General features: G+C 42.2%; 2 protein-coding genes across 5 annotated transcripts in view; both read right to left on the bottom strand.

Moving 5' to 3' along the window:
- tmem245 (transmembrane protein 245) overlaps window positions 1-117 on the bottom strand; it is an 18,115-nt gene extending 17,998 nt beyond the window's left edge. The window contains exon 1 of one of the 2 annotated variants that reach the window (XM_064946590.1): window positions 1-117. This exon is cut by the window's left edge and continues 654 nt beyond it. In XM_064946590.1, coding sequence (XP_064802662.1) covers window positions 1-63 — 63 coding nt within the window. In that variant the 5' untranslated portion in view covers window positions 64-117. The other variant, XM_064946591.1, reaches the window with a different exon arrangement.
- Window positions 118-1,624: 1,507 nt separating this feature from the next.
- On the bottom strand, window positions 1,625-7,589 carry LOC135520798 (DOMON domain-containing protein FRRS1L). 3 transcript variants are annotated; one of them, XR_010452446.1, is made up of 6 exons: window positions 7,158-7,588; window positions 6,525-6,609; window positions 6,246-6,384; window positions 3,870-4,116; window positions 2,890-3,285; window positions 1,625-2,859 (listed from the first exon to the last, which is right to left on the bottom strand). XR_010452446.1 is itself a non-coding variant. In XM_064946593.1 (6 exons), the coding sequence occupies exons 1-5, from the start codon at window positions 7,360-7,362 to the stop codon at window positions 3,113-3,115; spliced, it is 849 nt and encodes a 282-aa protein (XP_064802665.1). In that variant the 5' UTR covers window positions 7,363-7,589; the 3' UTR covers window positions 1,625-2,996; window positions 3,081-3,112. The 3 variants fall into 3 exon arrangements, 2 of the variants coding, with proteins under 2 accessions (XP_064802665.1, XP_064802664.1); XM_064946593.1 differs by having other exon boundaries at window positions 1,625-2,996; window positions 3,081-3,285; window positions 7,158-7,589; XM_064946592.1 differs by having other exon boundaries at window positions 1,625-3,285.
- Window positions 7,590-12,163: the final 4,574 nt, after the last annotated feature.

Genomic DNA, 12,163 nt, shown 5'->3' with positions numbered 1-12,163 from the left:
ATTCCACCACAGACGGAAGAAGAAGCGTTCGTTTCCAGGATCTTTGATACCGCTATCACACATGAGGAACAACACAACACTAGACGTACTGGTGACGTGACCGTCGCAAGGTATGATGGGTATTGTAGCTGGCTGGTGCCAGACAGAGCTGTGCTCGCTGCTTAGTTTGCTGCTAGTAGCCTACTCTTTGGAATGCCAAGTTGAACTACACACAGAAACGTGAATAAACAGACCTTTGTCAGGAGGATCACCACGAATTCAGGATGTCCGTGCTGTCACGAAGGAAATATGCAAAGTAATCACATATTTGCATAGCCTATCATTACAAAACAGGGATAGGTAAAACTTCATTTTAAGTGCCCATATTAGAGTGTAATTACACGTGTAACAAGTATTGTATTTAACAAGTATTGTAACAAGTATTGTATTTAACAACCAATAGTCCCTCGTGGATGCGCTGGGTGTCGTAGAGATGATGCTCAATAGCCTCTAATCACTTCCTCATGAATGTGCACTGTTGAAACTACATCTCCACTCAGTGTTGTTGCTGGCACTTGCCACTAAAATAAAGTGTTCAATCTGGGTTGACTTGGTTGAGCTGGTAAGAACAGATCAGTAAATCAACCTCACTGGCTGGGATCTAATATGGGTGGTATCGCAGATGTGGAAAAATACACTACTTCAAAGCATAGTACATGTAATGTACTAAGTACAATGTAATTACTAGTTGTTACATGGGATTTAGCTAGTTAAAATGAAGTGTATATTGAGGGGTATTTACTTCTACAGTACACATCCTGACAACCTGGCCCTCAAGCTTCTGGAAGTTTCACTTCATTTCACAATAAGGTACAGAAATTAAGTGAAACTTCCAGAAGCTTTCAAATGAGGGCCAGGTTGTCATGATGTAACTATGAGCTGTTACAGTTAACTACAATACCTGTTACACTGTAACTATGAGCTGTTACAGTTAACTACAATCTAGAAGAGAAAGAAACGCACACCTATTAAGACGAGGTGCTGGCTAGCGGAGTAGAAAACTTGAAAATAAAAGAAAGCCGCACACTCTAGGAGCTCAGATCCAAAAATGTAATTACCAACGTTTCGACAGCCAAACTGTCTTCATCAGGGTATTTTATTTACAGTTAACTACAATACCTGTTACACTGTAACTATGAGCTGTTACAGTTAACTACAATACCTGTTACACTGTAACTATGAGCTGTTACAGTTAACTACAATACCTGTTACACTGTAACTATGAGCTGTTACAGTTAACTACAATACCTGTTACACTGTAACTATGAGCTGTTACATTTAACTACAATAGCTGTTACACTGTAATTACACTGTAATAAGGGCCTTTTTAAAATGAAGGGTTACCTAGTTATCCGTAGTCTATCCCTATCCTCTATTATCTGGAATTATTTTGAATGTGCTGCTTGTCCAAAAATATGTCAATGCCCATTATTTGTTCCCAGCCCAGGGCGACCCACACAGTTGTTGTATGGTTGTGTAATTCATTGTAAATTCATTAGATTGCAGATGAAATATATGTTGCCTGAGGGGCACATGATGCAGCTGACAGAGCCATCACATGACCCACAAGGATGAAAACAAGATGTTGGAGTGTATTTTTACTGAACACAGCTTTATTGATAACAAAAACACTTGCATGTTAGACACTAAACACTGTTTCAGTGAGGAAGCATTTCCATGGAACACAACGGTTCAGTGAATGGTACAAATACAACTGGACCTCTGTGCCATAGATTCCTTCAGCGTTAGGCCATATGCTGCAGGGCCAAGGCAAGCTGTCAGATAGAGCCCCTGTCCCTGGCTGTCATCATGTCCACGACAGCCTCAGTGCTGATGGGTGTGTTATTGCATATCTACAAAGGAATCATGCACCATCAATCATACAGTCAGTTGCCCTATCATCAGCAAACAGTGATCACACACACACACACACCTCGCCACAGACAAATGGAACATGACCAAGCACGTGGTGGAATAAAGCAGTCCTAAGAAAATGCCCCCTCTCACACATAGAGAAAAGAGAACCCTGTCTTAATCATCAGCATGTGAAATGGCATTGTGGAATACAGTATAGAGTTCAGTGTTACTCAGTGAGACTGGGGCTGAAACAAACAACAAAACATCTGTTCAACCACCTAGTCTTAGTTTCTGTATACAAATACTATAATACTACTACTAATAATACAGTATTTCCCTGTGGAGAATGAGTGTTGTGTAAAGCATGGCTGCATACAGAAGCAGTATGTTTCAGCAGGATAATAAACTACGAGCCGTCTGCCTTTCTTTGGCTCACATCAATCTGGATGGTTCTCTCTAAGCGAAGTCTCTCCAGTCTCAGTAGTCTGTCCCAGTGTGTAATGTCTCCTTGTATCGTGTCCGTAGGTTCTTCACATATTCAGGGTCCAGTTGTGATTCGCCACATGCGTTGGAGTAATACTTGTTGTCAGGAGTGTGATACCTTACTGTCGTAAACATAAATACACTAAATGAAATACCTTGCCAAAGCTAAAGGTTATGCTACTGTTCTCTAGAAACACACAGTATTTCAGATATTCTGACTAATGGGTTAGTGTATGTTGTTATGGTAGCACAATACCATTTTCAGAATGATTTGCAAGCTTCCTGATGTGTCCTCAATGTAAATGATATATAGTATCCTACTGTATATATTTATTCATATATATTTATAGTGTAATTCTGTGTAAAGAGCACCCTGCTTTGAGGGTGTGGCAGACAGAAATACAATGAACTCTCAGTCTTATTGCTGTCTCTTTCCTCATCTCTCCACTTCTCTCCTCGTCTCCTCTCACCTCGTCTCTACTCGTCTCTTCTCTCCTCCTCTCATCTCACCTCGTCTCTTCTCTCCTCCTCTGTCATCTCGTCTCCTCTCTTCTCTCCTCTCTCTGGGTTAATTGGTCGTCTCTTCTCTCCTTTTGTCTCCTCTCTCATCTTCTCTCGTCTCTCCTCTAATCTCTCCTCTCTCTGGGTTAATTGGTCGTCTCTTCTCTTCTCTCCTTTTGTCTCCTCTCTCATCTTCTCTCCTCTCGTCTCCTCTAATCTCGTCTCCTCTCTCTCAGGGGGTGCCCATCAGCAGATAGAAGGTGAGGGCTACTATGAGCAGCAGACAGAAGGGTGAGGAGAACGTCTGGTAGGCTGTAGACGGCATGAAGATGTCCTCATATTTATAGATGCTGATCATGTGATCAGAGACTGGCGGAGCATCGTTGTCATGACGTGTGATGGAACCTGGAGGAAAGAGAAGAGTGGGGAGGAGAGTCAGAGAAAAAGGGTAGGGAAATCATTTACATGTAAAGTGCATTGGGAAAAAGCCCAGATTTGGGAACTCAATCGAACATCTCTGGAGAGACCTGAAAATAGCTGTGCAACGACGCTCCCCATCCAACCTGGTAGATCTTGAGAGGATCTGCAGAGAACAATGGGAGAAACTCCCCAAATATAGGTGTGCTAAGCTTGTAGCGTCATACCCAAGAAGCCTCGAGGTTGCAATCACTGCCAAAGGTGCTTCAACAAAGTAGTGAGTAAAGGGTCTGAATACTTATGTAAATGCAATATTTCCAGTTTCTTATTTTGAATAGATTTGCAAAAATGTCTAAAAACCTGTTTTCGCTTTGTGATTATGGAGTATTGTGTGTGATTGAGGAGGAAAAAACATAATTTAATCCATTTTAGAATAAGGCTGTAACGTAATAAAATGTGAAAAAAGTCAAGGGGTCTGAATACTTTCCGAATGGACTGTACATACTAATGAACACACACATCCACTCTCTGCACACACACAATACCACACACACACACAGTCCTTGACTGACCTTGTATAGCAGGCCCCCAGGCCAACAGGTAGAACCAGGAGAGATGCAGATCCACCAGTGTCTCCTCTCTAGGGACGTAGAGCGGCCGTTTGAAGCGGCAGGTCACACGGTTGTTGTCAAACACACCCTCTTCGTCCCTGGCAGGATTCCTCTTGATCTCCTTAGCCCACTGGCCCACATTGTAGAAGTGATGGATACGAACACGCCCATTATCGTCATGGACACAGCCCATCACGTCATCTCCTCCCTGAGAGGGGTGGGGGTGAGGAGAACCAATCAGCATGAAGGATAGGTTGACCAATCAGCCTTGTTTTTGTGATGTGTCTTTCATGGCAGACTTCATGTGTACCAGATGTAGTAAAATCCTGAGCTGACTCTGACCCCAAAATGTCTGTAGAAGTGCTGTTGACTAACCAAGAGTAGATTGTATCAAAAGAAAGAAAGTGTTCCTAGGCCGTCATTGAAAATAAGAATTTGTTCTTAACTGACTTGCGTGGTTAAATAAAGGTAAAATAAAATAAAATTCGTAAAGTATTCAGACCCCTTGACTTTTTCCACATTTTGTTACGTTACAGCCTTATTCTAAAATAGATTAAACAAAACATTTCCTTCATCAAGCTACACACAATACCCCATAATGACAAAGTGAAAACAGGCATTGCTAGATTTCTTTTGCAAAATTATTAAAAATAAAAAACAGAAATACCTTATTTACATAAGTATTCAGACCCTTTGCTATGAGACTCGAAATTGAGCTCAGTTTCATTCTGTTTCCATTGATCATCCTTGAGATGTTTCTACAACTTGGAGTCCACCTGTGGTAAATTCAGGCACATACCTGTCTATTTAATAAGGTCCCACAGTGGACAGGGCAGGTCAGAGCAAAAACCAAGCCACGAGGTCGACGGAATTGTCCATAGAGCTCAGAGACAGGATTGTGTCCAGGCACAGATCTGGGGAAGGGACCAAAACATTTCTACAGCATTGGAGGTCCCCAAGAACACAGTGGCCTCCATCATTCTGAAATGGAAGAAGTTGGAACCACCATGACTCTTTTAAAGCTGGCCGCCTGGCCAAACTGAGCAATTGGGGGAGAAGAGCCTTGGTCAGGGAGGTGACCAAGAACCCCATGGTCACTCTGACAGAGCTCCAGAGTTCCTCTGTGCAGCACTCCACCAATCAGGCCTTTATGGTAGAGTGGCCAGACAGAAGCCACTCCTCAGTTAAAGGCACATGACAGCCCATTTGGAGTTTGCCAAATGGCACCTAAAGGACTCTCAGACCATGAGAAACAAGATTCTCTGGTCTGATGACACCAATATTGAACTCTTTGGCCTGAATGCTAAGCGTCATGTCTGGAGGAAACCTGGCACCATCCCTACGGTGAAGCATGGTGGTGGCAGCATCATGCAGTGGGGATGTTTTTCCATCTGCAGGGACTGGGAGACTAGTCAGGATCGAGGGAAAGATGAACAGAGCAAAGTACAGAGAGATCCTTGATGAAAACTTGCTCCAGAGCGCTCAGGACCTCAGACTGCGGTGAAGGTTCGCCTTCAAACAGGACAACGATCCTAAGCACATAGACAAGACAACACAGGAGTGGCTTCGGGACAAGTCTCTGAATGTCCTTGAGTGGCCCAGCCAGAGCCCAGACTTCAACCCGATCAAACATCTCTGGATAGACCTGAAAATAGCTGTGCAGCGACGCTCCCCATCCAACCTGACAGAACTTGAGAGGATTTGCAGAGAAGAATGGGAGAAACTCCCCAAATACAGGTGTGCCAAGCTTGTACCATCATACCCAATAAGACTCGAGGCTGTAATCGCCGCCAAAGGTGCTTCAACAAAGTACTGAGTAAAGGGTCTGAATACTTACGTAAATGTTATATTTCAGTTTATTTTATAAATATGCAACAACAACAAAAAATGTGCTTTGTCATTATGGAGTATTGTGTGTAGATTGAGGAAGGAAAAAATTATTTAATCAATTTTAGAATAAGGCTGTAACGTAATAAAATGTGGAAAAAGTCAAGGGGTCTGAATACTTTCTGAATGCACTGTATATGCTCCCAACAATTGAATGGGTAAACCAAATAACATAATAACCTAATCAAATAATAACATAATAACATCATTGCAGTAATGTTGGTTATTAGGTTTACCCACTCAATTGTTGGAAGCAAATTTAGAGTGTAAGAACAGATCTCACACATGCTCTCTCACACACACACACACACACACACACACACACACACACACCACACACACACACACACACACACACACACCTATGCCCGCACACACACACACACACCTATGCCCGCACACACACACACACACCTATGCCCGCACACACACACAGATACGGTCCCTTACCATCTTCTTGTCTGAGGAGAAGCCTACAGCCACCCAGCCGTCAGTGTCAGCACTCATCTCATACTCCACGTCTGTCCCGATCCGCCGGTAACTCATGAAATAGTCACACGTCTCTGCATCGCACCCCGGCTTCCCATACCTACACACACAATGAGGAAATGTAACCTCTTCAGAGTGATGTGCACACACATCTGCCAGAGTGGGACCACAGTACACAGACAAACCCCTTGACACACACACATGCCTGCAAGCAAGCAAAACACATACACACACATTGACCTTATGCAGCCCTTGGTGACTCCACAGTCTACGACTTTGATCCTGGCGAAGGGATCCACAGGAGGGGCGGTGGGGAAGGGGTAGCCTGGAAAACACACACCACATACAAAATCATTAGGCCTGCCTCCCCAAAAATCATCTTCTAGAAGTTCTACCATATTCGTAATTTGGTGGGTTTCAGCCTAATGTGCATTCAGAGAAGCACAACTGCTCCTTCACGTTTCATAACAAAATTGGGATAGTTTGAAATATGTTATTTAAAAAAAAAAAATTCAAATAATAATATACAACATTTAATGTGGTGAAGAACTGTCCAATGCTCGCCCATCTCCAGACCCGCCAGTGAGAGCCAGAGCGGGGAGCTGCGGGGAGCTGGCCAGGGTCCTGATCTATGCATGAGTGGACTCGGGTGGAAGTAAGACACTGTACGCTCGGTCTGTCAACCTGCGCATCATCACATAAATAGCCAATTAACCACGAATTACAGATATGAACCACAGATATGTAGATGCGCCCTCTGATTTCCATCAAGAGAAGGCCTATACATAAACAAACACAGCCTTGATGACCACGAAGGCCACAGTAAGCAAAATGCCTCGTTCAGAAATGGCCTTTCCTGTATCCCTTTCTCACCGTCATCCGATAGATGTCTAGACTCCAGGAACTCCGAGGCGAACGTACTGTATGAGTCCTTATGGGGCTCCTTGTGGCCCGGCTCTCCGTGGTCTCCGTGGCTCGCCCGCAGTGCGCCTTCATCCGTGGGACTCGGCGCTACCCCCCGCCAACTGCCCTGGCCCAGGAGCACCGTCAGCTGTAGCAGGCTGCGCAGGAAAATCATGGCCAAAAAGGGAGTATAAAAACGGTCTAAAGGAGACACAACTGAGACGGAATCCTCATTGTTGGTTGTATTTGAGCATTTCTTTACGGAGCCTAATCACTGGACCTCAATCGCATCACTACAGAATATTTTCAACGCGGTTGTTTAGCGTGTCGAAGGCTATTTCCCGTAGTGTGAATGGGCGCGAGAGGAGCGGGACCCAGTGATGTCAAAGGAATGAGCCTCGGTTAAACCAATCTGGAATTAGCGGGATTTGTAACTGAACCAATCTGTTTTGCCAATTCACTTAAATCTTGTGGGAAACGGAGACGTCCATGATAATCCAAGTGATTGGATTTCATCTTAAAATAATGTAATGATATCCCAGTTTAGGGATGAATGTGTCTGTTGTTGGTTTCGCCCGTCTCCTCTACTCTCTCCTAATGGCCTATTACGTCCATCGATAGAGCCAATCGCTGCAGCGTCCAATAGGAAACCTCGATGTACACTTTGCATTATCAATATATAGTTTAAATTCCCATTCAGCAATGTTTATGTAAACACAGATGCCAATTGAATAACACTATGAGGTAATGTAGGGATTTATACATTTATTATGCAGAAATGTCTGCTATGATAGGTTGGTTTCTTATTCCTTTGTGTGATGTGGAAATATTCAAGAATCTACATTGCATGTTATTGTTGACAGCATTGATAACTCCCAAGGACCAAGGCCAAACTGCTGAAAAAAGCAGGACACACAATTTACCAGTGGTTACAACTGGCTTTACAAGGATTGTGATTCTCAAATATCTCCCTTTCTTCTTCTATTGTCAATAATACAAAGATAATAATTGTAATTATTTGTCTTTAATGCTTGTTTATTTATTGGTTAGAGGAACATTGGAACCCAGAGCAGCTCACATCAAACATCTGAATTCATTACAGAATGCAAAGGGAAGAGCAGGAAGACCTGGAAAGTGTTCGGGTTATCAGTATCATCAAAGAGCCCACTGCCTGAGGGGAGACTCATGTAGACCACATCTCCCTCCTCCAGCTCTAGAAACATTGCATTAGATATGTATGTATTATCCTCATCACTATTATGTTCCTGTATCCATATAACTCTGGCTATTCTTGTATAGGCACACACCCAGGGTTTGCTATTTGTGGTTATCAAAAGCCATGAATCTGAGTAGACTCCTCTCACTGGTGCTGTGAAGACACCAGTACGGAACAGACACGTCTTTCTCTCATAAACATGGTTCTACACGGCACAAAAATATAAACGCATCAATCAACAATTTTTCACTAATTGTTTTTTTGACCAATCAGATCAGCTCTGCAAAAGATCTGATGTGATGGGTTAAAATAACAAATACTGGAAAAAAGATCAGAATTGTACTGCCTGTCTAAACGCAGCCTTAGTATGCATGGTCATTGGTACCTGTAGTTGGTTGTACACTCCACCAATGTTGGTCATGACTCTGATGAAACCAGGGTGATCTCAGTATCGAAGTGTCCTACAAATCCTGGGTCCTCAGTCAAACCAGCAGAGAAGTCCACCTTTGGTCTGGCTGTGAACACAACAGAGTAAACTCACTGATTACTGAAAAGCATTAACTACAATATGCTAAAGACAAAATAAAAGACAGATTTTCAGTGTGAAACGTGGTGTTTTTGTAAAGTGTATTACCTATGTTCTCTCTCTCCAGTTCATCTCTCTCTCATTGGCAGTCAGTCTGGACCAAAATAACACAAAAGGAACATCACATTAAATAATCATCATCATGATCATTTTAATTTAACATGACAATGTACAAATAACATCAACATTAACTTAACTAAATTATCTATAGCCAAATCATTTTAAAAGCAATTTAATTTAACATGACCATGTACAAATAACATCAACATTAACTTAACTAAATTATCTATAGCCAAATCATTTTAAAAGCCATTTAATTCAACATGTTTTATTCCTCTGGACTTGGTCAACAACTGACGCATTCATATACTGAAATTGTTGACCAATCCAAATGACATTACCTGCGTTCTCTGTCTTCAGCTCCACTTCCTGTCTGTCACTGGCTGTCACTCTGGCCCCCGTCACTGACAGCCGTGGATTCTCCACTTAACAGACCTTATCCAAATGAGCTTCAGTATTCATACGTAGCAGTCCATTACCTGCATTTTCAAGTCTTAGCTCATCTACCTGGGTGATTCTCATGAAACCAGTTTTAAAATGTTTGTAGCAAATTGAGTTACAAAACCATGATGATTGTGAAAAAATCATGTATCATTTTGAGGACTAAGATGTCTAGATTTTGGGAAAGTGTCTTACTTTAAAGAAATTTTAAAAAATCGAATTTTTTACATTTTCACCCAAAATTCTCATTAACAAAATGTTTATTGTCATTACACCCCCCTTAATCCCACTTCTCATTCCCGAAAACGGCTAAAGAGCACAAATTGGGAAAAAGTCTGATTACATTTTATAATAATTGTATAATTTAATTTGAAAATGTTTATTTTCAGTGTTATTTTTAACTCACATATTTTCATTAGGGGGGCAATATTAAAAAATATTAAAAATATTGATTTGTTTATGACCTTTTTGGACTTCGACAACTGTTATGTAATGTGAATTTTGTGAAAATGTTGTTAAAATGCATAATCTGATCTGATCAAAAAAACAATAATTATGAAATGGATAAATACAAATCCTAATCTCAGCGATTCCAGAAGAAATTTAGTGAAAAAATGACTATTGACATGTCATTTTTAAATTTGTTTTATTGTTTAGTAAGAATGACCCACCATGTCCTCACTGCCCCTCAGTCTGGCCACCATGTTCCTCAGCTCCACTCTCTGTTCCACCACCATGTCTCTCAGTGATCTCAGCTAAGCCCAGATGTCAGGGGTGGTGGTGATCTGGTTGCTCGTCTGTTTGTGGCTTGTCTCTGAAGCTTCTACGGTTTTATTCTTGAATTGAACCTCCCATGCTCTCCCCCTGTTCATTGTGACCCTGTAGAGTGATGTCATTCTCCCTAACCCCTCCACTCTGGCCCTGAGCCCATGTCCCAGACAGACAGAACAACAACACCAGCAGAGCTCCAGCATCCCTCATTCTGAAACAATAGCTCTTCAGAACTAATGTAGTCTACTGGACTCAGTCCCCTTCTTTATACACACTGGTCTTGGTAAAGGAATAATGACATTTGAACATATGACTCTGATGGAAAAAAATGAAGAAAAAAACCAACACCAAGGACAGATAAAGTGAAACAGTGGGTGAGCTGACCTCATTGAAATGTGACTCTGTATGAGGCAGTGGGAGAACTGAACCTGTTATTGGGTTGACAATCTCTCTTCATCTCCACAGTTTGTACATGTTCTATGTCCACTGTTGTTACTGGAACCACACCAAGCACTCTACTAAGAGCCCGTCCTTGGAGGTTTAAGGAGGTCTGTATAATATAGAACATGTATATAACATGTAGGGATAAAGAGAGCTCTTCAACCCAGTGACAGGTTCAGTTCTCCCATCATCTCATACAGTCAAATTTCAATTATTTTAAATTATTTTTTATTTCACCTTTATTTAGCCAAGTAAGCTATCTGAGAACAAGTTCTCATTTACAACTGCGATCTGGCCAAGATAAAGCAAAGCAGTGCGACACAAACAACAACACAGAGTTACCCATGGAATAAACAAGCACACAGTCAATAACACAATAGAACAAAAAAATTGAGAAAAAAGTCTATATACAGTGTGTGCAAATGGCGTGAGGAGGTAAGGCAATAAACAGGCCACAGTGGCGAAGTAATTACATTTTAGCAAATTAACACTGGAGTGATAGATGAGCAGATGATGATGTGCAAGTAGAGATACTGGTGTGTAAAAGAGCAGAAAAGTAAATAAGAACAATATGGGGAGGAGGTAGGTAGATTGGGTGGGCTATTTACAGATGGACTATGTACAGCTGCAGCGATCAGTTAGCTGCTCAGATAGCTGATGTTAAAAGTTAGTGAGGGAAATATAAATCTCCAGCTTCAGTGATTTTTGCAATTCGTTCCAGTCATTGGCAGCAGAGAACTGGAAGGAAAGGCGGCCAAAAGAGGTGTTGGCTTTGGGGATGAACAGGGAGATATACCTGCTGGAGCGTGTTACGGGTGGGTGTTGTTATCGTGACCAGTGAGCTGAGATAAGGCAGAGCTTTACCTAGCATAGACTTATAGATGACCTGGAGCCAGTGGGTCCGGCGGCGAATGTGTAGCGAAGGCCTGTCGACTAGAGCGTATAGGTCGCAATGGTGGTTGGTATAAGGGGCTTTGGTGACAAAACGGATGGCACTGTGATAGACTGCATCCAGTTTGCTGAGTAGAGTGTTGGAAGCTATTTTGTAAATGACATCGCCGAAGTCGAGTATTGGTAGGATAGTCAATTTTACGAGGGTATGTTTGGCGACGTGAATGAAGGAGGCTTTGTTGCGAAATATGAAGCTGATTCTAGATTTAATTTTGGATTGGAGATGTTTAATATGAGTCTGGAAGGAGAGTTTACAGTCTAGCCAGACACATAGGTTTTGTAGTTGTCCACATATTCTAAGTCAGAACCGTACAGAGTAGTGATGCTAGTCGGGCGGGTGGGTGCAGGCAGCGAATGGTTGAAAAGCATGCATTTGGTTTTACTAGCGTTTAAGAGCAGTTGGAGGCCACGGAAGGAGTGTTTTATGGCATTGAAGCTCGTTTGGAGGTTAGTTAACACAGTGTCCAAAGAAGGGCCAGATATATACAGAATGGTGTTGTCTGTGTACAG

This window comes from Oncorhynchus masou, chromosome 29 (assembly GCF_036934945.1).
Source record: "Oncorhynchus masou masou isolate Uvic2021 chromosome 29, UVic_Omas_1.1, whole genome shotgun sequence".
Classification (NCBI taxonomy): domain Eukaryota; kingdom Metazoa; phylum Chordata; class Actinopteri; order Salmoniformes; family Salmonidae; genus Oncorhynchus; species Oncorhynchus masou.
This window is presented reverse-complemented; position numbering and strand designations above follow the sequence as displayed.

Coding starts and splice junctions, on each gene's coding strand:
- LOC135520798 (XM_064946593.1), bottom strand. CDS start 7,362: ATGATTTTCCTGCGCAGCCTGCTACAGCTGACGGTGCTCCTGGGCCAG. Junction 6,385..6,524: donor GTCACCAAGGGCTGCATAAG/GTCAATGTGTGT, acceptor TTGTGTGTGTAG/GTATGGGAAGCCGGGGTGCG. Junction 4,117..6,245: donor TCTCCTCAGACAAGAAGATG/GTAAGGGACCGT, acceptor CACCCCTCTCAG/GGAGGAGATGACGTGATGGG.